This window comes from Ictalurus punctatus, chromosome 18 (genome assembly GCF_001660625.3).
Source record: "Ictalurus punctatus breed USDA103 chromosome 18, Coco_2.0, whole genome shotgun sequence".
In the NCBI taxonomy this organism is placed as follows: Eukaryota; Metazoa; Chordata; class Actinopteri; order Siluriformes; family Ictaluridae; genus Ictalurus; species Ictalurus punctatus.
The window spans coordinates 4796108-4821313 of NC_030433.2; the positions used below are offsets into that span (position 1 = coordinate 4796108).

General features: G+C 38.9%; 3 protein-coding genes across 5 annotated transcripts; 2 read left to right on the forward strand and 1 right to left on the reverse strand.

The window, feature by feature from the left end:
* Window positions 1-129: 129 nt before the first annotated feature.
* Window positions 130-5628, forward strand: tpgs2 (tubulin polyglutamylase complex subunit 2). Of its 2 annotated transcripts, none has more exons than XM_017492118.3 (7): window positions 130-280; window positions 532-611; window positions 899-986; window positions 1658-1789; window positions 1921-2031; window positions 2163-2326; window positions 4670-5628. In XM_017492118.3, exons 1-7 carry the CDS (start codon window positions 163-165, stop codon window positions 4874-4876), a joined length of 900 nt encoding a protein of 299 aa, XP_017347607.1. In that variant the 5' UTR covers window positions 130-162; the 3' UTR covers window positions 4877-5628. The 2 variants fall into 2 exon arrangements, with proteins under 2 accessions (XP_017347607.1, XP_053544001.1); XM_053688026.1 differs by having other exon boundaries at window positions 4708-4884.
* On the reverse strand, window positions 4894-10994 carry aqp7 (aquaporin 7). Of its 2 annotated transcripts, none has more exons than XM_017491803.3 (6): window positions 10729-10864; window positions 8614-8740; window positions 7708-7845; window positions 7495-7613; window positions 7060-7277; window positions 4894-6143 (listed from the first exon to the last, which is right to left on the reverse strand). In XM_017491803.3, exons 2-6 carry the CDS (start codon window positions 8642-8644, stop codon window positions 5945-5947), a joined length of 705 nt encoding a protein of 234 aa, XP_017347292.1. In that variant the 5' UTR covers window positions 8645-8740; window positions 10729-10864; the 3' UTR covers window positions 4894-5944.
* Window positions 10995-13609: 2615 nt separating this feature from the next.
* zgc:64106 (uncharacterized protein LOC393348 homolog) lies at window positions 13610-19440 on the forward strand. Its single transcript, XM_017492117.3, has 6 exons — window positions 13610-13905; window positions 16472-16711; window positions 16865-16954; window positions 17053-17241; window positions 18828-18937; window positions 19066-19440. Exons 1-6 carry the CDS (start codon window positions 13743-13745, stop codon window positions 19243-19245), a joined length of 972 nt encoding a protein of 323 aa, XP_017347606.1. The 5' UTR covers window positions 13610-13742; the 3' UTR covers window positions 19246-19440.
* The last annotated feature ends 5766 nt before the right edge of the window (window positions 19441-25206 follow it).

Consider the following 25206-nt stretch of genomic DNA (forward strand, 5'->3'; position numbering starts at 1 on the left):
CCCATTTTTACGTTTGTCATCGCACGAGCTGAATTCATTTCACCGATGGGAATCGACTCCCAAGCTTTCCGAGGCTCGATTCCCAATGCCTGGAATCGACTCTTTTTAGGATCAACTAATGTCTACTAGCCAATCCTTGCACAGAAGGCGGGATTAACCAGAATGCGGTGTGTTTATAAAAACAAACACAGGCAGGTTGGAATGGAGGATGCGGTGGATGAAAAGACACTCTTCAAGGGGTTTTCGGAAAGACTTACCCTCGGAATAACCCGAGTTTTAGGTGAGTAAGGATTAGGACTTATAATTAAGACTGCACATGTCTGTTTTTTTTTCCTCTGCTAAACCACATAATTTTAAAGCACTGAATTAGCTGAGTGAGGTGTATTAGACATGAAAATCATCAAAATATATGCAGAACTTCTGTATTCAGTCTGCTTATTGCTCATTAACTTAATTTCTTTTATATATGTGTATATATATATAAAAATATTATATAATATAATATAATATAATATTTCATTCCGTCCCCAGAAAGTCTTCCCAGTGTGTCAGATGTGCTGTTTGTTGAGAGAGAGCCTGCAGAGAAGCGATGCATCCTGTCATGGGAGCAGGTAGGTTAAAAAAAAAAATTACTATGCAAAAATACATATTTAATGATAATGAGTCTTTATTGGTCACCTATATATTACAGCACAGTGAAATTCTCTTCTTCGCATACCAGAAAGTTGGGGTCAGAATACAGGGTCAGCCATGATACAGCGCCCCTGGAGCAGAGGGGGTTAAGGGCCTTGCTCAAGGGCCCAGCTGTGGCAGTTTGGCTGCGCCGGGGCTTGAACCCCTGACTGATTTCAGCTAATGAATGCATAAGGGATATATATGTGTGCTTCTGTGTCATCAGAAAAACAACTGCATTTTGCCGGAGGACCTGAAAGACTTCTACTTCACCACAGATGGCTTCACTCTAACCTGGAGCTCCAAGCTGGAAAGTGAGTTACAACAGATTTTCATTCATTCCTGCATCTTCAGGAAACGTTTAATCCTGGTCAGGATCACGATGGATTCAGAGGTTATCCTGGAAACGATGGGCACAGGGCGAGAATACACCTGGATGGGATACCAGTCCATCCAGCCATCCATCCATCCCAGGCCACACACTCTCTCATACATACTTTCAAGTCACTAAATCACCTACTGGGGGGGCGGGTGGGGAACAGGAGAACCCAGATAAACCCAGATGAACCCCACCTGGACGTGGGGAGAACATGCACAGAAACCCCACGCAGTCAGTATTCTATCAGTTGTGCTAATCCTTTCCATACTGGTCCAGAATCCAGAGGTGCCAACATTTATGGTTTAGTCGTAACATTCGCAATATCTGATCTGTTGGTACAGCAATATGGAAGATAGCTAAAAACTATGCTTTTTCACTCACAACTGCAGTTACTGCACCAAACATGAATAAAATTCACCGAGCACTAAAGCACATTCACTGAAGGGGAAAGGACGTGGAGGGTGAAAGATGCCCGTTACTCCTTGTCCACCAACAGCAGGGTTATTTGATGTGAATTTTTATTTTTTTTTTCCCTCTGATTGCTAGGAGTTTCTTGTTTTGTTTTTGTTGTTGTTTGTTGTTTTTGGGAATAACTGCGTTTTACAGATAAACCGGTCCCTGTTGGCTGCATGGTGATCAACAGTATAGCGAAGCTTCGTCTGCTGGTGCAGTCCAACATTTACTCCCTCCCTAGCGCACCCACGTTAGCTGACCTTGACTTCAAGGATGAATTAGAAGGTGAGGAAATATTCAGAATAGTGTATGCCAATGTGTTGCGTAAACCGTTTTCGGAGTGCGTTATAATTACTCTAATCTGTACTGTCACATTGAATAACTGTATCTTAAGAACCTTTTTGTTAATTCTCTAGTATCAGAGGAACGAGAAGAGCCTCACTTTGACTCCCGTAGCCGAATCTTTGAGCTTGACCCCTGCGGTGGAAACGGCAGGGTCTGCCTTGTTTACAAAGGCTGCACTCCAGGTGATCATCCATCTGAAGCCGAACTCCGAGCAAGTGTAACAAATGAGGCAGTTTGATGTAGTATATAAATCACTCATTCTGTCATTTTGTGTTGTTCTTTATTGTACGTCCTGATGGCTGGTGACGAATAGACGCCCTGGCTGAACAGAGTGAAATATGGTTCCTGGACCGGTCTCTATACTGGCACTTTCTCACTTCCTCCTTCACGGCATACTACAGGCTCATGATCACGCATTTAGGGCTGCCGGAGTGGCAGTACGCCTTTACCCCATACGGGCCCAGTCCACAAGCCAAGGTAGGAGTAAACTCATCATCACATCACCTTCAGTTATGTCACCATCAGGCAAGATTAAATATTAAAAACATAATCAAAAACGCCTAAAGCCTGCCGGAATATAGACACATTTAAATCAATAACATCCACATGGACCTCTCTTTTTTTTTTTTTTTTTCTTTTTTTTTTTTTTTTTTTTTTTCTTTTTTTCTTCTTCTTCTTTCCCCCTTCTACCCCGGGTTTTTTTTTTTTTTTTTTTACTATTATTATTTTTTTAAAGAAGTTACATACAGAAGTATGTGACAGTTTGCATGTTTCTTTAAAAATTCACTGTCTTACTCTAATAACTGTTCATGATTTGCGCCAGGATTCTCTCTTCTCTCTCTACAAATAAGAACTATACTACTTTCACTCCTAGCTTTCTTTGTTTAGCAGCAGAGATGCACCGATACCGATACCAATACCAGTGCTCTGGTGTCGGCCCGATACTGTGCTCATGTACTCGTACTTGTAAAACTACCCCGATACAACCGCACCGATACCACTTTATGACAACGTGACATAGCCATAACCTCTCGTCAGGAGGCGCAATGTCAGCAATTTGGAGATATTTTAAGATAAGTGATGATGATAAAAGTAGAGCAGACTGCAAACTATGCTCTGCTAAACTGTCAAGAGGAGGGGTAAAAAATAGCTCATTTAACACAAGCAAATTGATTAAACATCTAAAGAACAAACAACACCAAGTGCAAAGAGTTTGCTAATGCTAGTGTACGAGGGGTTAAGGAGACATGAACTTTTTCGCGCTCTCCCCGTGCGCATGTCCTCGACCCCAACATGAACTCAGTACGTCACTCGCACAAGCAACAGCACTACTTCTCCTACTCAACACAATCATACTGAAATGTAAATGACTCATAACATAAGTTTGCCTAATCGCACATAAAGATTTAAAATAAAGTAAAGCATTTAAAACTCTTATACAAAATATAAAACGGAGAAGTAAATCTCACACTAGCAGCGGGAAACGGCAACAACCAACTTTGCAGCAAACGCTGGAGAAGCGAGAGAAAATGTCCAGAGACAACCGACAGGCAGTATCAATAACAGAAGCTCTTACCCAGTTCATTGCTCTTGATGACCAACCGTTGTCTGTCGTAGATAATACAAGATTTCGTCGTCTTCTTCGACGGCTTTTACCACAGCCTGTTTCAGTTGTTGTTTGTTTCGGGGAGTTTCTCCCTTCAGTCTCTTCTTCAGGAGGTGAAATGCTGCTTAGTTGGGTTGAGGTCTGGTGATTTGACTTGATAAGGTCCTTTTGTTGAGTAATAATATTGTAACATACGTTTTAATAATCTGACAGAAAATACAGAACATAAGCACAAATATTTTCACCCTCGTATTAAGAAAGCAACTAAACTAAGCTCCAGGTTTCAATGAATGAATTACATCATGGTCAGTGTACAGTGAATGGCTTAACCTGTACAGTAATTCAACATTATGGCTCGATATCTTAATTTTCATTGTTTGTAGCTGGACTTCCTCACTGTTTTCTCCAGTTTCTGATTTATAGTCCGCATACTGTATAATACAGCTTAAGATATTGGTTTTTTTACATTGTCCCTGGAATTTGCTGGAGATGTTATTTAAGGAAAAAATCAATACATTGACTGTTTTTAGACTTTGAACACTCTGCACGTACAAATCAATTTCCCTGAAAAGCAGTGCATACAGGAGTTGTTATATTTTTTTTTTTTTTTTTTTTTTTTTTTTTTTTTTTTTTTTTTTTGTGACCGTTGTGGCTAAAAATGATTGATTTTGCTGCGGCTGTGGGGGGTAGGGTAAGCGTTTTTGTTTTTTTTTGTTTGTTTTTTGCAAAAAAACTACTGGAATTGGCGAAAATGCAGTTGCACAAAATAGTTTTGCACGGACTTTCACAGTGATGTTTGTTGGTAAACGAGACCTTTTAGCTGTACTCCTGTTCGACGCACGTGGATTCGTAGAGGGCTTTGGCTGAATGTTTATTGTGATGACGTCACATGACACATGGCATTTTGGCCCAGATCTGCAAAAAAATTTTGAAAAATTACAAGCTCCTCCAAATACTGCAGAGTTTGCGTGATTTTACGTTGATGTCTGTAATCGCAATTCACAAAATCCTGGAGGGACTGTAAAAAGATTTAATAACAAAGTTTTATAAATTTGAGTCTCCCACTTGCCATTATGTTTAATTCTTTGACTGCAACTGTGCATAGTGGATCATTCGTGAACTCTCTCTCTCTCTCTCTCTCTCTCTCTCTCTCTCTCTCTCTCTCTCTCTCTCTCTCTCTCTCTCTCTCTCTCTCTGTGTGTGTTTTGATACAGCAATGGGCATCTCTTTATCAGCCCCTTACGTTCCATAGGGACTCCCATCTCGATACACCTGGTGAAACAGTCCTGAACAAGCTGGACCCAGACAAGGCTTTCCGCGGCAAAACCAAGCCTCCTGCTCCCAAGAAGAAGCAGCCCAGCCAGGTCCCGTCAGGTGGAGGTCCTGCCAAAGTGCGGGGATCAAGGGCAGGCAAAGCATGAAGAGACAACCACATGGCCACTGAGGATAAAATGTTTTATTTGAACATACCCAAAAACTATTGAGTTAAAAGTGCAATATCGTAGTTGTGCATGAACACTGAGTTCAGGTTTATGTAAAGTGAGAAGCATCAGGTTCTGTCAGTGTGATGAATGATGGAAAATATCCCATTTAGCTTCATTCCAAGCTGTCTTCCTTTGTGTAGATTACATTGATTAAACCTTCAAAGAAATTATACTCTCCAGCACTGTTGAAATCTCAATTCTGACGAGTCAGAAGGTGTTGAATAATTTTCTATAACGGCAGCTCTGGCAGCAGTTCTTGATGTCATTTAAATCACAGGTTTAAACTGTATTAATGTGCAATAGCTCATTCCCAAGGACTTGCACAGAGAACGTGCCAGGTAATCTAAGCCTGCTAAACAATGGATATGCTGTTTATTGAAAGAAAAACCTGTAATCATTGAGATGGTGACATTTGTCATGGCTTTGTAACAGTTTTCTGACATGGGAAAGTCTTCCAGATGGAGGGTTTTTTACGGTTTCTCTGAAACATTTTTTTGTCTTGAAGAGCCAGTAAAAATGAGTGTCCGGTGAGGGAATGACTTTCTATAACTAAACCAACCTTGTCACGTGTGTATCTGGGCTAGCCTAATCTAACAGGATATCAGTGACAAAGAACATTACTGTGGCTAAATAAATTTGAAGAATAATCTGAAACAATTAAGAATAAAAATATTTCAATATCGCCCCTGTCTGATTTAAAAATGGTCCTGCTAATGTGGCGGTGTGAAATTATAGGCTTGTTATTCGAATGCATTTGAATATAAAATCTTCATTCCAGTTCATGTTCAAAGGTCATGGCAATCACTTGTGTAGTGACTTTTTAAACTTCAACGTTCCGTTCAGAAGATCCAAACATGTTCCAATCATCTATACACTGAAACAGGCAGGAGCAGATTTTATCGCTTCTTTACTATTAGACTGGCCTCACTGTGAAAAAAGATTTTTTTTTTTTCTTTTTTTTTGCTCCTCTCTCTTGTCTTCATGATTCAAGCGGTACTCGTCTTGTTAACAGTTCACACACTCATCTGTGTTGTCATTCTTGCACTGATCCAGCGCTATGCTCTCTGATAGTCCATTGTGCTCAGGTTTTCTATCCTTATGTTTGGGATGGAACAACTCCACACATGCTTTATATATCAAAGCTCCAGTCACTCCACCGACTAATGGCGCCACCAAGGGCACCCACCACCAACATCTGCCTGCCCTGTGGGAAAGACAAACAGAAATACATTCATTCCTTCCTCATCAGTAAGTGCTATATAACGGTCAGGGTGGATCCGGAGGCTATCCCAAAACACTTGGCACGAGGTGGAAGTACACCCTGGATGGGATGCCAGTCCATTGCAGGGCACCATGCACACACTTAGGGGCAATTTAGCATAGCCAATCTACCTATCAGCATATTTTAGGGCTGAAAATGGAGAACTTGGACAATGAGCGAAACTCCAAACCCAAGGTCATAATCAAACGGGATCCTGGAGCTATGAGGCGATGATGCTACCTGCCGCATCACTGAATCACTGCTACACATTGATTTAAGACAATAAAATTCAGTCATAATATAAACATTTTATGGTGAACATATATGTCCACTATAAAGGTTCTTAATTTACTACAGGTGTTACTTGTGGAACTTTGACAACACCTGAAAAAACATTAGCAAATCTAATTTAATAACAGGGTCTATGTCTTTTCAAATGAGCTATATAACAGGTCATGTACTCTTTGAGGGTTTTATATGACGGTCTCAGAAATGTTGTATGTTCTCCCATGTCCGCCTGGGTTTCCTTTGAGTGCACTGGTTTCTTCCCACCTCCGAAAACTATGCTGGTAGGTGGAGTGGATAAGCAAAATTGCCTCTACGGGTTTTGCATGATGCTCTGCGATGGACAGCCAAACCAAGGTGTACTCCTGTCTTAAGGGTATAGGCTACAGATCCACCAAGAAAAAGTGGATGTTGAAGATGAGTGAATGAGGAATGAATAATTATTCTTTGATAATCAGTCACCACTTGCCGAATAACTACATGCATTTATCTGGGATCTATGTTTCTGGACAAGAAGGGTGCTGACTTCTTTACAATCCTGTTTAAAACATAATCTACTATGCCTTATATTTACCTGAATACCTCTAATCCCCAGCCTGCAATTGCTGTAAAGACTCTTGGCCCCAGGTCTCGGGTGGGATTGATGGCATAGCCACTGTTGCTGCCCATGGAAACTCCAATCAGCAATACAAGAGCCCCAACAGCCACAGGCTCTCCACCAGTGGGGGCAGGCTGGTTCCTTTTATCTGCCAGTGCCATCAGACATAGCAACAGCATGGCAGTACCAAGCACCTGAGTGAGGCAGATGGAAATATACTGGAACATTCAAACAATAAATATAATATATATATATTATAAATATTAATGATAAAATAAAGAATACAGGATGACTTTCTATCTCACAATGTGGTCATGAGCCATTTTAATAACTTTTCTCTCTTATGTTGAAGTATTTGTTATGACTATGACAAGATCAGACAGGTTTTTCAGTTATGACAGAATGTCTTACCTGGTCCAAAAATCCAGCTTGTATTGAGAGATAAGGAGCTGGATAAGTGGCAAAGATCCCCGCTGTTGCTTTGGGGCCAAACACTGTTAAGTTTCCTTCACTGAAGTGGTATATGGCATCTATAAACAAACAAGTTGAAATGTTTTAGTGGTCATTAAAATTTACTTCATATCATTTTCCAAGGTGTAAAACTGAATGTGCATGTTCAGTCACCGTAGTACAGGGTGAAAACTGTTCCCGCAGCGATAAAGGAGCCCAGAAGTTGTGAAACTACATAGAGTGGAAGCATCTTCCAGCTCAGACGGCCGACTACGCACATGGTAAACGTCACTGCTGCGTTCATGTGAGCACCTGAGTAATAAGATCAGAACACTAACATGCTTATTCATGATCCACTTCTTTAGAGATTTAAAAGCTATAAAAATCTCCAGTAACTGGCAATGCTACCTGCTTCTGTGAGTATATGTTAAATTTATCATAAATGCCAAGGTAAGATCGTGTCATGACACTTACCAGCGTAACAAGCTCCAGCTGAATGTAAAAAGAGAGGCTGGTGCAGGAACAACTATTTATAGTTGTTATAATGTAAGTGAAAACGTTAATTAGTAGGGTTGGAAAACTGTTGTGGTATAAGAGGAATAAAACACTTCGGGACATGCTGTTATTTGAAAATAATAAACCTTGAGGTGGTAAAAGTAACCGTGCTTCATGCCAGTCCGCATCCCACCACCTCATCATTGATTATTTTCCCATAACTGCACAAGCCATCATGTTATATTCCTTACTTATTTAGGTTCATGATGGCCTTATGCAGATTTTATGTAACCCTATATACTGTAGTGTTACTGAAATATTCTATTTGGGCATGAGAAAACATGAGAACCTTGCTTATATTTACATTTATCATGTTGTGGATGCTTTTAACCAAATGTGCAAAGGAAAGAATTCAGTTCTAATACGAGGTAAAAGTAAGTGCTGGTACCTACGTGACAAAGCAATCAGTGAAATTATGTGATCTTATCAAACTTATCAGACTTTTTCATTTAAAAAACATGGCAGAATAAAGAAGAAGACATCTAGATATACACGTACATGCACACACATGTTTCAGTAGCTTACCTGACACTTTCCCACCAGCATGCACCCCCATTGCTACACCAAGACCAAAACCCAGATTAATGCTCAGGTAATCTCCAAAAACACCCCCTCCTGTGACCACTTGAGCAACAGAACCTAGACCAAACACCTAAAAAAAAAAAGAAAAAAAGAAAAAAAAAGATTCTCAGGGTTGAGGGTAAATGTCCATATCACCAGAAGATAACAGGCATCAGACCAAATACAGGTCAAGGTACATGTCAACAGCTAGAGACTAGAGACCAGCCACCTACTGTATTTTATATATTTGAATATACATCATAAGAAAGACATTAACATGTGACATTAAATTGAAAGGTTCTGCAGATTATTGACAATTAACAGAAATTGAAAGAGCACTTATACTGCAGCACGTGTGCGTGTCTGAAGGTCATTTTAATTTTAAAAATTTGTTTTATGAGCCTGACTTATACCTTTCTCTAAAGAGTCTGGCACTTTTCATAATTAAATACAGCCAAGACCCAAATATTTTCAAATTAAGAGGCAATTTGTTTGAAACTTCAAACTACAATCCATATTTACACACACCACTATCCTTTTAAAAGGAATCTGTAATCACTTTTAAAGACATAATTCTGTAAACATTTATCAATCCAGTGAGCTGGCTTCGAAAAAGCCCCTCAAGAAACCAGCATACAGGCGAGCATATACACAGACATGCAACATTTTCAAGCTTGTACAAAAGAATTTTTGTAAAATAGTACAAAAGATAAGATATAAGATAAAATATAAATTCTAGATATCAGATTTATAAAGTAGCAACTCGTTCACAAAGCTTGTACGGCAGACACTCCATGTAATCTAAGCCTAGTAATAAAGAGAGGGTTTAAAAAAAAAATGTGTTTGTGTTCTTATTGTCTAATCATCAATATGGTGCAGCTTTTCTAGCGTCAGCGCTTTGTAACAGTCAGTAAGTTTTCCACCAAAGAAGAGTCTTCACGACAGTTTAGCATCCAATCATAAATATCATACATGTAGAAAAACTATCAAGGATCATGCCAGTTCATCAATTGCAGTGACCTTCTTATCCTACACAATGTATTTAGCAATATAGCTATCCGTGTGTGTTTGAGTACCTCAGTAAATTATTTTAATATGCTGGTGTAAGCAAAGGTTTATATATATATATATATATATATATATATATATATATATATATATATATATATATATATATATATATATATATAAAACATGCTGAGGTAAGTTTCAAGAATTTGCTAGCATTAACTAGTTATATTTCACTAAGATGCTAGTTAGATGCTAGGTCTGCTTTCTTTGCTAATGCCAGGTTGCTAGTGCTAGCATCAATTCCAGTAGCAATTCAACATGCTAATAACATTCTAGGCATAGTTGTTCTAAAACAAATATCATATTCTAACAGGTTAAATGAAGTCATAAAAGTTAGTTTTCACATCAAAACATGACATTGCCTTAATTTCACCACTTAAAAACATTACCCTTTTTTAATACGTGAATACTTTTAAAAGTAGCAACTTTTTCATTTCACTCAAGCACATTTTAGTTGGGATACTTCCTCTTTTAACATATTATCTACAGTATACTTTCATTTAAACATCATTTCTGAGTATCTTTTCCACTCCTAGATGTTATTTTGGATGTAAGGATGAACTACGTTCTTCTGACACACACAGAAACATCTGTAGAGTAAGGTGTAAATATTTTGTCAGTAATGATATATGCAGACAGTTAGGTCCTTTGTGTTTCTCTTTGCTTCTAAAAAATAGGATATTGACCAAATCCACGATGTGCATATGGCTGTATGTGAATTTGACTTCATGTCTGTGAGGAAATGTTCTTTCATTGTTGCAAATGGATTGCTTTTAAAATGGTTAAAATACAGAAGTACGAGGGTACTAAAGTGGACGTCGAACGAGGCGTTTTGAGCAGGTCTGGAGAAGTGTTCCCTGTTAGGTAAAACTTTGGGGGAGACTATGAGCTTTGTGACTTTGCAGATCTTATACATGCACAAACAGATACAATACACACACAAAAAAAGGAATACATTAAAAATCATGATATGAGTCCTTTAAATAATTATATCTGAAACTCACTTACAGATGGGAGATGGAAGAATGGTTATGTGGTTTTATGAAATGTGTACTTGGCATGAATTTGAGTCATCATACCATCATGACAAACGTGCTGAGAGTTTCTGCTAGCCCCACTCGAACATGTTTCTTCCTAATCCAGCATGTGGTTCTTCTCCTGGCCTTAATCAGCTCCTCGACCTTCCCCTCCTCCAGCATGCTTATATGCTCTTTTTTTCCACCTATTTCTCTCATTCTCTTCTTCTTCTTAGACTCCTAATCCAACCCTTGTGTGATCCTGTTATAAAACAGAGTCACATATGTTGTGCATTTCCCCTAAGTGCTCACGTGGTTAGCTGTGTAGAGCGTCCCCTTTCCTGTCCCTCCCCGTCACACACCCCCCAAAACAGCCCTATAGCCTTATGGGTAGCAGTCAGACTGGGTATTGGCAGAGTGTTGTTTTTTTAGGAGATCTGGGGGCAGTGAGGTTATTCCCAGCCCAAATGACCTTTACATGTTCAGTTCAAAAAGCTACACCATGCTGTAACAAAAAATTGCATCATAGCTTTGAATTCATGTATAATCTATGTCGTTACAAGGTTGCTCAAACAAACATTTCAGCATTAATCAATAATTAAGTATGACATGATATATGATATAAACATTTATTTGAACAATTTTGTATTCAAGCATTCTGTTAGTATTACTTGGAGCAGCAGTTTCTGTATTTCACATTTAATTCAGTCTTTGTTAGTGTTGATTAGTGTTAGTTTGCCATCCATGTCATTTTCATTTTATATCTCTGTTGACTTACATGGCTTAAAGAATATTGGGTTCTTTGGCTATTTAAGCAATAACCACTCCTCCTTTGACTTTGTTTGCTAACCCTGTCTAATGTTACAGGAATAAGCACTGTAGTCTATTGTCATGGGTCAGGCAAACACTACGATTAAATAAGTATCTGTATACGTATATGTATACTTTTTTTTTTTTGCCAAAGACAACTGTCATCCAAATCAATCAAATATCCTTGTTGTTCCTCTTTGAGTTCATAAAGAGTAGGCTAGTAATAACAGAAAAGAATGACAGGCTAGTACGTCCATGATTCCGTCTACATTATAAGTCACACTATAATTTCTACATTCTTGTCTTGTGTATCAAGGGTCTAATTCTTATATAATTGCACTGTTTGTGTGCTTTAGCCCCTGTCCACAGGGCAGTAATGAGAATGATGTAAACATATGCTGGGGCCTTTGCAGTTACCAGATCTCAACCCTTTTGGAAGAATGGTGTTCATCAAGTTCTGGAGACTTACAGAATCTGGAATAAGAAGCACTGAAGCTGTTCTGAAAGCTTGTTGTGGACTAACACCTTTTGGAAAACATTACGTGTTTTTTTTTCCTTTAACAACTGTCACATGCACTGTAAAATTCTATGCCACATTTTGTAGTTTTGGTTATTTAAAAATAAGTATCATATATTACATAATAATAATTATATATATATATATATATATATATATATATATATATATATATATATATATATATATATATATATAATTAAATTATTATAAGAAAACACTGAACTATTTCTACATCAAATATTTCAAAATAATAAGTCATTCTTAATATATTCATACAATCTTTGAATAATGCATTTATTTACAGTGGGGCCCAATCCATAGAATGCAATGGACATGGGCTTAAGTACTTTTTTTCTGCTCTTATTTGGTCATCTGCCAATTTCCCATTAGCCAGCTTTCCCATATCATGCGACAGCCCCCAACTGTGAAGGGTGAAGGCTAATACAATTTGCTCTGAGACACATAAAGCCAGCTGCCATCTTTTTTTCCTGGAAACTGCTACTCATGCTGTGTCACAGGGCAGCATAACACGCTTGGAGTATTGTGACCTCACAGATCCAGGATTGCTGGTTCAGTATTGAGCTTGGGTTACTGTCTGTGGATTTTGGTGCTGGCGTTTTCCTCTGTAGAGGAGCCTTGTTCCTATAAAGTTTTCCCCACGTCATCTCAGGGAGTTTTTTTTTTTCTTGCCACATGCACTGTGTTGTATCTCAGAGACTTTCTAGTGCTATCTAGACTTTCTTTGTCCTGGAACATTCTTTCCTCAAATATATAGCCTACTGCATTTGAGACCATTGGTTCACAAATTTCAGTGACATACTGTACAGCATCACACATAAGAACATATTCACATCCATAGAAGCAAACAAGAAAAAACTGGTGAAGATCAGAAGTATATCATCATAAACACTATATTTTGCAGAGGTACACTTTTTCATTCAGAGGAATGAAACAAACAAGAGCTGGTCTTTCACTATTAAAAATAAAGAACCGCTAGATTTCTTCTCAGACATAAAAAAAAAAAAAAAAACCATAATGATCCATTTATTGAAGGTGCTGAAGTTCAGTTATAATAACTGGTTATTGAATCCTGAAAAAATGATGGTGTGTATTAAGAAAAGACAAAATGTGGAAGATTTTAAATATGAAAGAAAATGTTTGGGTTACAGAACCCAAATCAGTAACACTGTTACAATGTCGATTTTAAACATTTTCTATCATATTAACGCCTACTTTTGTTAAAACTGCAAATACAGTAGATTTAGCAAGTAAAGTAGACTATTAAGGTTCATTTCAAGTCATCTAGACTTGTTAGGCTACTATGTAAACTGTCATGGCTTCTATAGACTACTAATTTAGATACAGTTTGATCATGAAAGGAAAACCTTTTCGTTTCCAATCGATGAAAACCCGATACTTTAACAAACTGGTTCTCAATCAACGGAAAGAAAAACCGGTTCTTCTGCTATGCGAGTCGACTCCACGAAGAGAACCAGTTCAAAGAGTCGATTCGTTTGCTAACGACCTTAATAAAACAGTGCTCGGCCTTTGGACTTTGCTCTGTAATCCAGTCAGCATTCGAAAGTGCACGTAGGATTCGTAGTCTCCACTACAAACGGTTTCTTCATGCCAAATTAAACACTTGGAGGGAAGACTCACACCATCCAGGTTGCTAGATGCCTTGGGAGATGACCGACTTCATTTCACATCCTCTATGGATGGTATGCACGCTCGTATTGGCCGCGGTGGCGCGAGCGCAGCGCAGAGGCCGGTGGGACCCGCGCGCTTGTCCCGTGCGGCTCACGGGTAAAACTGCTATTGTCACTGGAGCCAACACAGGTACCCTTCTAAACATCTGCGCATTAGTAGCAAAAGTGTTTCAATGCCTATAATAATAAAATCATTACAGAGATACCTGTTCAAAGGTATGCATTGTGCACTCAGGAATAAAATGCATGTTGTGTAACTTTAATTAAGACTAATCATGTATCCCCACGAGAAATCATAGCGATTTTCCAAATGTGGGCAGTACTGTCCCGCAGGCGTGAGGTCTTGCTTTCCAGCTGCGCCCACAGCTTTCTCTGCGTCTGCTCCGTTCAGTGAGGGGCTGAGAGCCGGACAGTTACCGACGAATGGAATGCAACAAGTTTTTCATGTAAAATATTACACGTTAATACAGCCTAGGGTTCTTGTTCAAAGTAGTTAGAGATGTTCAGAAACCTTTTTGATTATTCATGTTCCATACCTGTCCGTCATATAATTTTATAGAAGTCATAAAAGTGATTTTTTTTAAAAATCATAAAAGTTAAGAAAAGTAATTTTTAAAAAGTAGAAAAACACAAAAGCAAAAAAAATCTATCTATCTATCTATCTATCTATCTATCTATCTATCTATCTATCTATCTAAAACAGATGATAAATTAGGTTATATATAGATAGATTTTATTATAGAATCATTATACCTGATCTCCTCCAATATGTGTGTGTGGGGGGGTGAGGGGGGGTGAGGGGGGGTTGCCACATGATAGGGAGGCTGGGGGGGGGGGGGGGTGCTTTAGTTACAAAAGGTTTAAAACCTTTGTACTAAAGGAACGAAACATGTCCATAGGATGGTACATAGGATGGTAGGATGGTCATAGGATGGTACCTCGAATGGTCATAGGATTGTACATAGGATGGTAGGATGGTCATAGGATGGTACATCGAATGGTAGGATGGTCATAGGATGGTACCTCGAATGGTCATAGGATGTTACATAGGATGGTCCATAGGATGGTACATAAAAAGCACAATAACGTTTACATTTCTCACATGATTTCCATGGTTTATCATCTATGTGGAGTACAAAAAAGTTCTGTCTCCAGTTACTTACAATCTGAATAGTTAGACTTGGAAAATTATTCATTGTTATAAGGAATTGTGAAAACTCACGCTTGTCAAGCATAGATTTGGCTTATTTTTCTTGGCTAATAAACGCTGAGACGTCCCTAATGTAATATCATTTAACGTACATGAAATGCGCATAAAGTTTTTTTCATTCTGGAAATTTCTTTTTCTGTCTTCAACCAAATCTTTCAGCTTTGCTTGTGCTCCAGGTCAGAATTCTGTTAACAAAGCTCATTCATTTTTAAATACTGAGAAAATGTCTATGTTCTGTACCCTCTAGGATACAGTACTTACATCAGTGTTACACTAACCCTAACCAGTGCATTGTGGGATTTCATGACCACAACGTCCAGATAGTACAATAGGAGGTCAGAGGTGTCACATATGTCATAATAGCTGCTGTGGCCCAAATGTAAGCTGACACATTTAATGCTTATCTGGAATCAGTTGTAAAGATTGACTCATATTGAAGCAATGCTTGTGCTGCATTTCCATTTTGTATCAAAACCATTGCTATGGCTTATCAAGGTTTGAGATGTCATTGTGCCCTGGCAACCAGATGCAGATGAGTTCATTGCCATCATTTCAAGGTGAAAGATAAAGGTGGTAAATTTTGGTCAGCATACTCATTTCTTGTAAGGGTGGGGAGTCTCCACTATGCTTTCAGACCTGCAAATAACATAGCAAATCTTCCAAACCAGTAGTGAAAAGCTTTGGTATAGGCATACCACGTGCTTCATATTATTGCCATGCAGTGAATCAGTGTTGAAGGATGAGTGTTTTTCTAATGCCTTATGGTGAAGAGGATTTTGGACACACTCTAATACCTATGTACATAATACCTTAATAAATCTAGCATAATTACTGTCAATGATCTTTCTTTATAAGTGACTGTGGTTTATAAAGGTACTGCACATGACCCATGGTTCTATCGAAAGTGTAGGTGTTTACTACTACTGTGGTTCGTGGTATTGTGTACTGTGGTACTATTTCTTTCTTTTGCTGTAAAAATAAAAACCCCTGCTGACGTACTTAACTTGGACACAGGTGTGTTGGTTTAGATGTGTTTGTGCAGTTTGCACTAAAATACTCTAATCAGTTCATTATGTCTTGGCAATGTTTAGCTTTTCTGGTATTTTTTTTACTCACTTCCTGTTCTTTGGTGCTTTTTCAACATTTCAACATTCAGTGCTCCGCCCTGTGAGTCCTACAAGCCCAACAAATGCATTGTAAAGCCCTGTTTATTAGTTTACTGACCAGATTATACTGTAGAATAAAGATGTAAGAATAAGATAAAAATATATATATTAAAATAATAATAATAATAATAATAATAATTAAAAGGTATAAGAATATAATGATTTTCTGATGTCAGGGTTTTATGGTGTTCAGGGTCGGGTTCAGAACATTCACTTGTTTATTAGATCTACTTTATTATATACTGGAGATCATCATTTTCATGTCATGTTCACACTCGGCCCTGTTTTACTTTATCTCTCTGTTTATATATCTCCTCCAGGGATAGGAAAGTTCATTGCCTTGGACTTTGCTTGTCGTGGGGCAAAGGTGATCCTGGCGTGTAGAAGTGAGGCCCGTGGGATGGCAGCACTGAGAGAGATTCGACAGCTCAGTGGCAATCAGAACGTGCACCTGCGAATCATCGACACCTCCTCCCTCGAATCGGTCCGCAAGTTTGCTGCTCAGATCCTTGAGGAGGAGAAACAGCTTCATATACTAGTCAATAACGCTGGGGCTTCAGGTAATCAATGTGCCATACTATATGTCATTTCCAATCTGGAAATCTCTATATATTTGTATCTGTCTTAGCTCCTCGATCATTGTGTGTACACATTGTGTGTGTGTGTGTGTGTGTGTGTATAATACACAATTGACACAAGTGACTTGTGTGCAGGTCTACCCAAAGGAATCACCGCTGATGGACTGGAAGTGTCCTTCGCCACCAACCACATCGGGCCTTTCCTGCTCACCAATCTGCTTCTAGGTCAGACCACACATCCGTCTCACCTTTGTTTCAGCACCTGACCTCTGCTAACTGAGATTTTTTTTAGTATGTTGCATTTCTCTTTACTACTTTGTCAGATCTCTTGAAGAAATCGGCTCCAGCTCGCATCGTGAATGTCTCCTCAGCTAATCACAAGAGAGGCAAGGTGGACTTCTCGCATTTCCATGGCGAGAATTTGACATACAGGATGGACACCGTGTACAACCACACAAAGCTCCATAATGTTATCTGGACCAATGCGCTGGCACTCAAGCTACAGGGAACAGGTACAGAGCAACCCTACATTCTGCAAACTTTAGCATGTTCTGGGTAAGAATATTACTAAGGTTATGTGAATCAAGTATCAGATTACTTTGATTGGCTGATGGATGCACCATGAGCAACAATTTACATGAACAACTACATCCCTTTTCTCATTTCCAGTGGTAGTATATTTTAAAATAAGCCTTACCCACAACAACAAATCTCTGGAAGTGAGCTATCTTGAATATGGGTGGATTTATGTAATAGTTCTTATAATGAAATGATTATAAATCAATTACAATATTATTCCACCTATTTTTAGATTATTTGTTCTATTTCAAGCTTTACAATTTCTTATTCTATTGGCAGATATTTTTGCTTCTTTCTAGACATAAAGATTTCAAAATGCGTAGGGAAAATGTAATAATCATACATAGATTTGCTTTATTATAATCTTATAATAGGAAATACTAGGTAAAGTGGACTATAGTCAAGATATTTTACTTGCTAGGATGTCATTTTGTGCGGCAACCTAACCAAAGAAAGTGTGTTAAGACTAATTAATCCTGATGGCAAAACTATTTATTACTTTACCTGGATCTTGTACTGTGTAAATGCATTACACAGGGCATCGGTGAGAAATCTGGGTCACATTGTTCAAATCCACAAAGACAGGACGGATAAAAACATTTTTGATGACAGTGAAAATGAAAGCACTACACTAAGCAAACTTGTTGAACCACATTCTTCCGAAACTGAAAGGTGCAGCGCAGTATAGCATTTCATTTGTTGACTATCAGCAAAGTGATCAGCACATGACTATGACTAGGACCCCACATGGGTGTGTTACAAAAGTTCCTGTCACACTCATCATCATGCCGTTCTCATCAACTCGAGTGACCCAACTTACCAGGACAGTTTCCATTTACAAGCCCATGTCCTCCCTTAACAACTTCTTCTCACACGTTCATAATATATGCAACATCCTCCACAAGGGAAGTGGGATATTACAGAGAGCAGATTTTTGCAAGTTGTACAGTCTATTTTTTTTTTTTTTTTTACCTTTGTTCAGTGTTATTTTCAGCTGTTTATTGCCTAGCAAGCTAACTACCTGGCTTGCTAGGTGGCTAGTGTGCTAAGTAACTTGTTTCCTACTTAGCTAGCTTGATAACTAGCTAACAGAATCTGTTATGCACAGATCGTACAGAATAGTTGTAGACCATTCGATTTCAGCAAATCAGTCATATTTATGAAATAATCAATATTTTATCGTGCTTGTTAACATATAAAAAGCTTTACACTGCAAAAAAAAAAAAAAAGATCTTGGCAAGTGAAATGATCCTGAATATAGTCAAATTTATCTAGTATTTTATCTTATAAAAACAAATATAAGATTATGAAATATATTTCTAGACATTTGTTCCTTTGGCAGATATTAAATGATCTGCTAATGGAATAAAAAAAATAAGTTTTATTATAATTAGTAAAAATGTCTAGTGTGTTCACGCTCTAAGGTTTATCTGCAATTAATTAAACTAACCCTTAAATGAATTTAAGTCTGAAGGTTTCTTTATTTTGTTGTTATTGTTCTTGTCGATTATGATTTTAGGTGTGACGGCAAACTCGCTACACCCAGGTATTGTTATGACGGAAGTTATGAGACACTATAACTGGATTTTTCGATTAATCTTCAACATAGTGGGAATGTTCTTCTTCAAGGTAAAGTTTAAACTGCATCAACGCGTAACTCTCAGTCACAACACTGGATAGAGAGCTTTCCGTCTTACATTCGGAGACTTATATTCAGTCAGACGCTGTGTGTTTGTGTTCCTATCACTTCTCTGCAGTCTGCTGAAGAAGGTGCAGTCAGCTCAATATACTGTGCAGTGGCGGAGGAGACAGAGGGGATCTCTGGAAAATATTTTGATAGTGACTGCTCTCTCGTCCTTCCGGCCCCAGAGGCTCGAGACCCAGCCATCGGAGCGAAAGAATTTGAGTACTGTGAGAGACTGACAGCTAAGCTCTGAACACCTGGCTATACATTACACCTAGTTCCATATCAATATTACACAGTATAGTATTATAACTTTGTACTTTGTAAATACACAAAAGAAATTACCTTCCATTTTATATGAATTGTATTTCCTTTTAATTTCTTGTTTAACGCCAAAGACTTGTGAACTAATTGCAAATAAATTACAACCAGAGTCTTATCCTTGGAACACTGGGAGTGATGTGGTAATTCATCAATTCACCTACTGGCAGGGTTTTGAATATGGGGAGAAAATAACATGCACTTTCTGTCAAACTGTCAAAATGATTGATTGATGAATTTATGATTGATGACCCTCTGTGTTCCCCTGTCTGACCGTTCTGTGGTCACACCTAATTTATGAACACTGGTAACTATCGATCTCTGCATATATGGGGCGTATGTAGGTGTGTGCTGCTGGCCGTTGTCTGTGTGTGTGTGTGTGTGTGTGTGTGTGTGTGTGTGTGTGTGTGTGTGTGTCTGTGTCTGTGTGTCTGTGTGTGTGAGATAGAGACATGCGTTTTCTGGGTTTGGTTGATGAGAATGAGTTTAGTGTGAGCCCTGCTTTTTACAGTTTTAATCCACACACAATGTATACATTTTGTGGTATAAGTGAACATTTGTTTCTGAAATTACTTTTTTGTGGTAAGTATTGTTTTATAATGTAATAAAACATTATGTAAGATAATGTAAGAAAGTATATCAAATGGTTAGCTGTGATACGTGTATGTATTAACACGGTCGATCCATTTTGTGTGGATTAAAACTGTAAAAAATAAATAAATAAATAAAAAAAGCATGTTTCACACCAAACTCTTTAACAAAACACACCCTAAGCATTTTCTGATCAAAAACATCATGAAACACATACCCATTATCTCTCACACACAGACACACATACACCCACACACCCACACACACACACACAGTGTTAAATGACAGACAAAATAACTCATTTTTTTGTATTATAGACAGAGCTCTCAAGTTTTATCAAAAATTTGGAGTGAGATTATATCTGTTAGGGGAGGAGCCACTCAAATATTTGCAGCAGCGGCCCCTCGGCCCCACCCAATTCTCTCAAGTTTTTGCTAGCAGTTCAATTTTACCTATTGTTCATAATTGACCAGCACAAATATAAATTATAACAATCGGTAAATCTGTTAAAAGACGGACAAATTCATGCAAATAAAACAAATTGTTTTATATATTTAAAAAAACAAAAAACAAAGAAATTTGGCCCGAAGCGAGCCAATTGAACAGCATTGCACATACTGTAGGATTACAGAACTTGCTTCTAAGCGTGTATGTACACATATCAGCTTATGATAATGAGTCTTTATTGGTCTCATATACTACAGCATAGTTATTTTGTTTGCATATCCCAGCTACTGCCCCTGGAGCAAAGAGGATTAAGGTCCTTGCTCAAGGGCCCAACAGTGGCAGCTTGACAGTGCTGGGACTTGAACCCATGACCTTCTAACCACTAATACAGAGCCTTAACCATCAAGCCACCACTGTACACTACTGAATGGTGTTTTGTGTTGTAAGTGTTTGTTGCACATTTTGATGACAGGGGTAAGGGACTCTCACTTAAAGCAATGTAGCTCAAGGCCATTTTCACCGTCATGATGGATGAAAGCGTTTTGTTCAAACCCACCATGGAGAACACTCTCTTTGCATCTCCATTTGAGTGGGGAAGAACTAAAACCAGTTTGGCAATCTTAGTCAGCCTCCCAAATCTGTTCAAAGTGGTCACCTTTAAAAAAATGAACCAAGGAAGTCTAATTACTCTCTTTAATTTTTTATTTACATTTATTAAGATGCTTAAGGGTACACGGTGGTTTAGTGGTTAGCACATTTGCCTCACACCTCCAGTGTTGGAGGTTTGATTCCCACTGTAGCCCTGTGTGTGTGGAGCTTGCATGTTCTGCCAGTGCTGTGGGGGTTTCCTCCCTGAGTCCAAAGACATGGGTGTGTATGTGATTGTGCCCTAGGCTCCAGGTTTTATCTTTTTAGCAAGTGCAGAATTTATTTAATTAATAGCACAACCAAAACAAGAACTATGAATCAGCATAAAAACACTAAGGCTAAGAATAAACATAAAACAAAGATCATAAACACATCAACAGGGACAATGGCAAAGAAAGACAAACATAAGACAAATAATGCAGTGCAAACTGTGGCTATATACAGGAGTGCTCGTTAACAGCAACGTGATTCAGACTGTGATGTGGCTGCTGGGAACTGTAGTTCAGAGTTCCTTCTGTGACTAAATGACACATATGTGTGGATTTATAACACAATGACTTGGGAAAAAGCTCAAAGTTTTTGTAGAGGAAATCATAGAGACCTGGCCAGTGTGAGGAATGAGACTGAACTTCATATACTGCAAATACTGAACATCATGAACAGCTATTTCTATACTGAGGTATGGATAGGTCTGTATAGGAACCGATTATGGTCAGATCAGAGCAACTCAACTTTTACATATTAGAGATCAGCAATTCCAGCACTTACAGGAGAGCGTGATAACGGTCTTTATTCATTTGGACAATATAAAAATCAACACTGCACATCTGTGGATCATTCCGGCCGATGGACAGATGAAAACTGTTTCACCAGTTTCCCTTTCATCTGCTACACTGGTGAGTTTATCTCCTTTCTGAGTAAAAGGAAAAATAATAAACTGTAATCTACAGTATAGTATTAATACAATATAAAACAAGTACAAGAATTCAATCGAGTGGCAGCTAAAAGAAACATGCTAATGAAAGTTAAGAGTACCTATGATTCCAGATGTTCCAGGTGTTTTCTAATCTTATCTCTGTTTTCATTTTACTCTGACAGCATTCACTCCAGGTGAGGAAAAACACAATATATGTGCCTGTTCTTAAACCTTGGTGTACAGATCTATGATCATGTTGTATATTGATTTAATAGTTAACAAAGTTCATATTAAATCATTTTTAAAAACCTATCCATTTCAACTCATACTTCAATAATCAAATTTTTTATTTTTAAATGAAGTGTTCATTTAATTTGGTTTTAATGTTGAAGATATGCTGAATAATTTTACTGTATTTACTTTATTGATTATAATGCAAAACTTTTTTTTCAGGTGTTGTAACAGAATTGCAGATGAAAGTCAAAGCTGAGGAAAGTCTATTATACTCTGAGATGGAAGTGAGTAACTGTGCTTTATATAATGGCTTACTTTATCTGAAACAGACAGATGCAGATTCAATATGACTCAACAATAGAGCCTTTCTGCGCTCTAAGACTATAAATAAACAAATTAGCCTTGAGATGTTCACTTCATTACACCGTGAGCAAAGCCTGAATGTACCTGAACGGAAATGGGAATCGGAAATGCCAGGGGAGCGAGGAACTCGGAATCACCAAGACACCTATGCGCCTACCAAAATAAGGGTCCTTAAATAATCGGGTAGCTGCCACCCCATTGGTCTGCCGAAGCCATAACCCGAGCAGAGCCAGTAGGATAGTTAAATCACTTATTACACTCAGACAGGAACATGACTTGGGAGGTCGTCTCTTCGACCTTGGACAGGAACTTGACGTGAGAGGCCGTGTCTTCGACCTCAGACAGAAACTTGGCTTGAGAGGCCCTCTTTTCGACCTCAAACAGGAACTTGGTTTGAGAGGTCATCTCTTTGACCTCGGACAGGAACTTGGCTTGAGAGGCCATCTCTTCGACCTCGGACAGTAACTTGGCTTGAGAGGTCGTCTCTTTGACCTCAGACAGGAACTTGGCTTGAGAGGTCGTCTCTTCGACCTCGGACAGGAACTTGGCTTTATGCTAGAGCTCTGGAGATGAGACAACCTCATGGGTCTCGTGCTGGGACTCTGGGGAGAAGGTCACCATGTAGACCTCCGAATGAGGCTCTGGAGCTGAAACTACCTTGTGAGTCTCAGGTTGGAGCTCTGGAGATGAGACTACTTCGTGGGTCTCATGCTGGAGCTCTACAGGTGAGACCATCTTGTGGCTCTCAGGTTGGAGCTCGGGAGATGAGGTCACCACATTGACCTCTGGCTGGAGCTCTGTAGATGAGACCACCTCATAGATCTCATGCCGGAGCTCTGGGGAGGAGGTCACCACATTTACCTCTGGCTGGAGCTCGGCAGGTGAAACCACCTCGTGGGTCTCAGGTTGGAGCTCTTGAGATGAGGTCACCATGTTGACCTCCAGCTGGAGCTCTGCAGGTGTTCTCTTGTGGAGCCATTTGTAGGCACACCAGCTGCTCTTGAAACATTCCTGAGAGCAGAAATATGATCCATGGATCCCAAGTTTACTGCATGTAGGACACTGTAGAGTGGCCTCTTTATGGCAACCCTCGGTCTTGCAGGTTGGTGTTACCTCCATTGCCGGGCTGTCGACCTGGGGCTGAGCTGTGGAGACCCTCCTGTTGGCCAGCTCCCTCTCGTAATAAGAGATGAAAGTCGGAGAGGGTTCATCCGTTAGGCTGGGCCTTCTTAACATTTTCTTCAGGTCAGGTTTGAACCCTGGACGTCCAAACACCTGAACTAAAATTTCTCCAGCTGGCTTACTTGGCTAAGCTTGTGGCCCCCCTAGTAATAAGGAACTCGGCCCAACTGCGGGCTGGGCCAGTGAGTCGTGACAGCATGAATCCCAGCCACTGCTTTTCTGTGGGCTTGGGGTCCTCCAGGCAGGTGAAATAAAACTGCCATTGTAGCATATAACTTTCTGGAGATACCTCAACTCCATCGAAGGAAGCTAAAACTTCCAGGGGGAGCCACTGAGGAAAACGCACAGAATTAAAGATATATAAGTACAATAAATGCTGGTATATAAATACAATGCTACTCTCCATGTTCTCCTGCTGCTTCCATGTTGAGATGAAGTATATTATCATGTTATTAACATAATGAAGGTTAGGACAGATGCAAGTGCAGATGAGAGCTTTTAATAAAGAGAGGCAGGCAGACAAATAATAGTGGAGTCAAAACAGGCAATGGGTCAGGCAATCAGCAATCAGGCATAAACGAGGCAAGGTGAGAATCGAGAATGAGAAACGAGAAACAAGAAACAAGATCAAAGAACATGAAACAAACAAAGAACAGGGTACAAACACTTGGTACGGTGATAACACTCAATACTTCGCAAAGTCATTGTATGCAGTCTTTTTATGCTGTGGTTGTGAGTGCTGTGAATTTGATGCAGGTGTGCATGATTAGAATGAATGTGAGTGTTTCTGGGAATTGTAGTCCATGGCGGCCATGTGTGTAGGCCGCAGTGCAGGATGGGAAATGTAGTCACTGGTTTGTTGTGATATGATAGCAATAACTTATGACAAAGTAATGTATGTAAGAAGCTGGCAGCGCTTCATACACAGTGCACCCTGTGTATACATACAGATGCATGTGAACTAGCCTTGTCATAATTATGTCTATTATTATACATTTGTCAAGTTCAGGTGTCCTTAACCTAATCGCTCCAAACAATTTCACATAAGGAATCAAGAGAAAAATAAGAAAAGCATATAGTGTCTTACAGAATTGTGAGTAAAATCTCATAGTTATTACGTATAACCTTTACATTGCATAAGGCGACCCAGTCCTACCACATTTAGAGGAAAGTACAGGGAGAGGCTGCTATAATTAATCTTGTTTTCCAGGATTCCTGCCTTGTCATTAACATGCTGATTAGGCAGAACTATTTAGTGATTAATTTAACTGCGGGTTTTCATTCATGTCAGTGGTGCATAGACATAAGTCAAACCTTTATGTGGGTAAACACTACAGATAACATACTATATTATACTTGTACTTAGGGCTTGGCCAATATTTTCATTATTTATTTCAATATTTCATTATCTTTTAGAATCACAAAACCAGATATGAAGCTTATTAAGGAGAAGTTGGTTAAAGACGTCTCTTATGAGTTAGGTAATAATGCACAAGCATTGTCCGGAGACTG

What these genes read in the sequence shown, in the direction of transcription:
- tpgs2 (XM_017492118.3), top strand. Translation starts at nt 163, where the DNA reads ATGCGGTGTGTTTATAAAAACAAACACAGGCAGGTTGGAATGGAGGAT. An exon ending in CTGGAGCTCCAAGCTGGAAA is followed by an intron (nt 987 to 1,657) that starts GTGAGTTACAAC and finishes TGCGTTTTACAG; the next exon opens with ATAAACCGGTCCCTGTTGGC. An exon ending in CTTCAAGGATGAATTAGAAG is followed by an intron (nt 1,790 to 1,920) that starts GTGAGGAAATAT and finishes TTAATTCTCTAG; the next exon opens with TATCAGAGGAACGAGAAGAG.
- aqp7 (XM_017491803.3), bottom strand. Translation starts at nt 8,644, where the DNA reads ATGGGGGTGCATGCTGGTGGGAAAGTGTCAG. An exon ending in AGTTTTCACCCTGTACTACG is followed by an intron (nt 7,614 to 7,707) that starts GTGACTGAACAT and finishes GTTTGTTTATAG; the next exon opens with ATGCCATATACCACTTCAGT. An exon ending in TGGGGATTAGAGGTATTCAG is followed by an intron (nt 6,144 to 7,059) that starts GTAAATATAAGG and finishes TCTTTCCCACAG; the next exon opens with GGCAGGCAGATGTTGGTGGT.
- zgc:64106 (XM_017492117.3), top strand. Translation starts at nt 13,743, where the DNA reads ATGCCTTGGGAGATGACCGACTTCATTTCACATCCTCTATGGATGGTA. An exon ending in CAATAACGCTGGGGCTTCAG is followed by an intron (nt 16,712 to 16,864) that starts GTAATCAATGTG and finishes ACTTGTGTGCAG; the next exon opens with GTCTACCCAAAGGAATCACC. An exon ending in GCTCACCAATCTGCTTCTAG is followed by an intron (nt 16,955 to 17,052) that starts GTCAGACCACAC and finishes CTACTTTGTCAG; the next exon opens with ATCTCTTGAAGAAATCGGCT.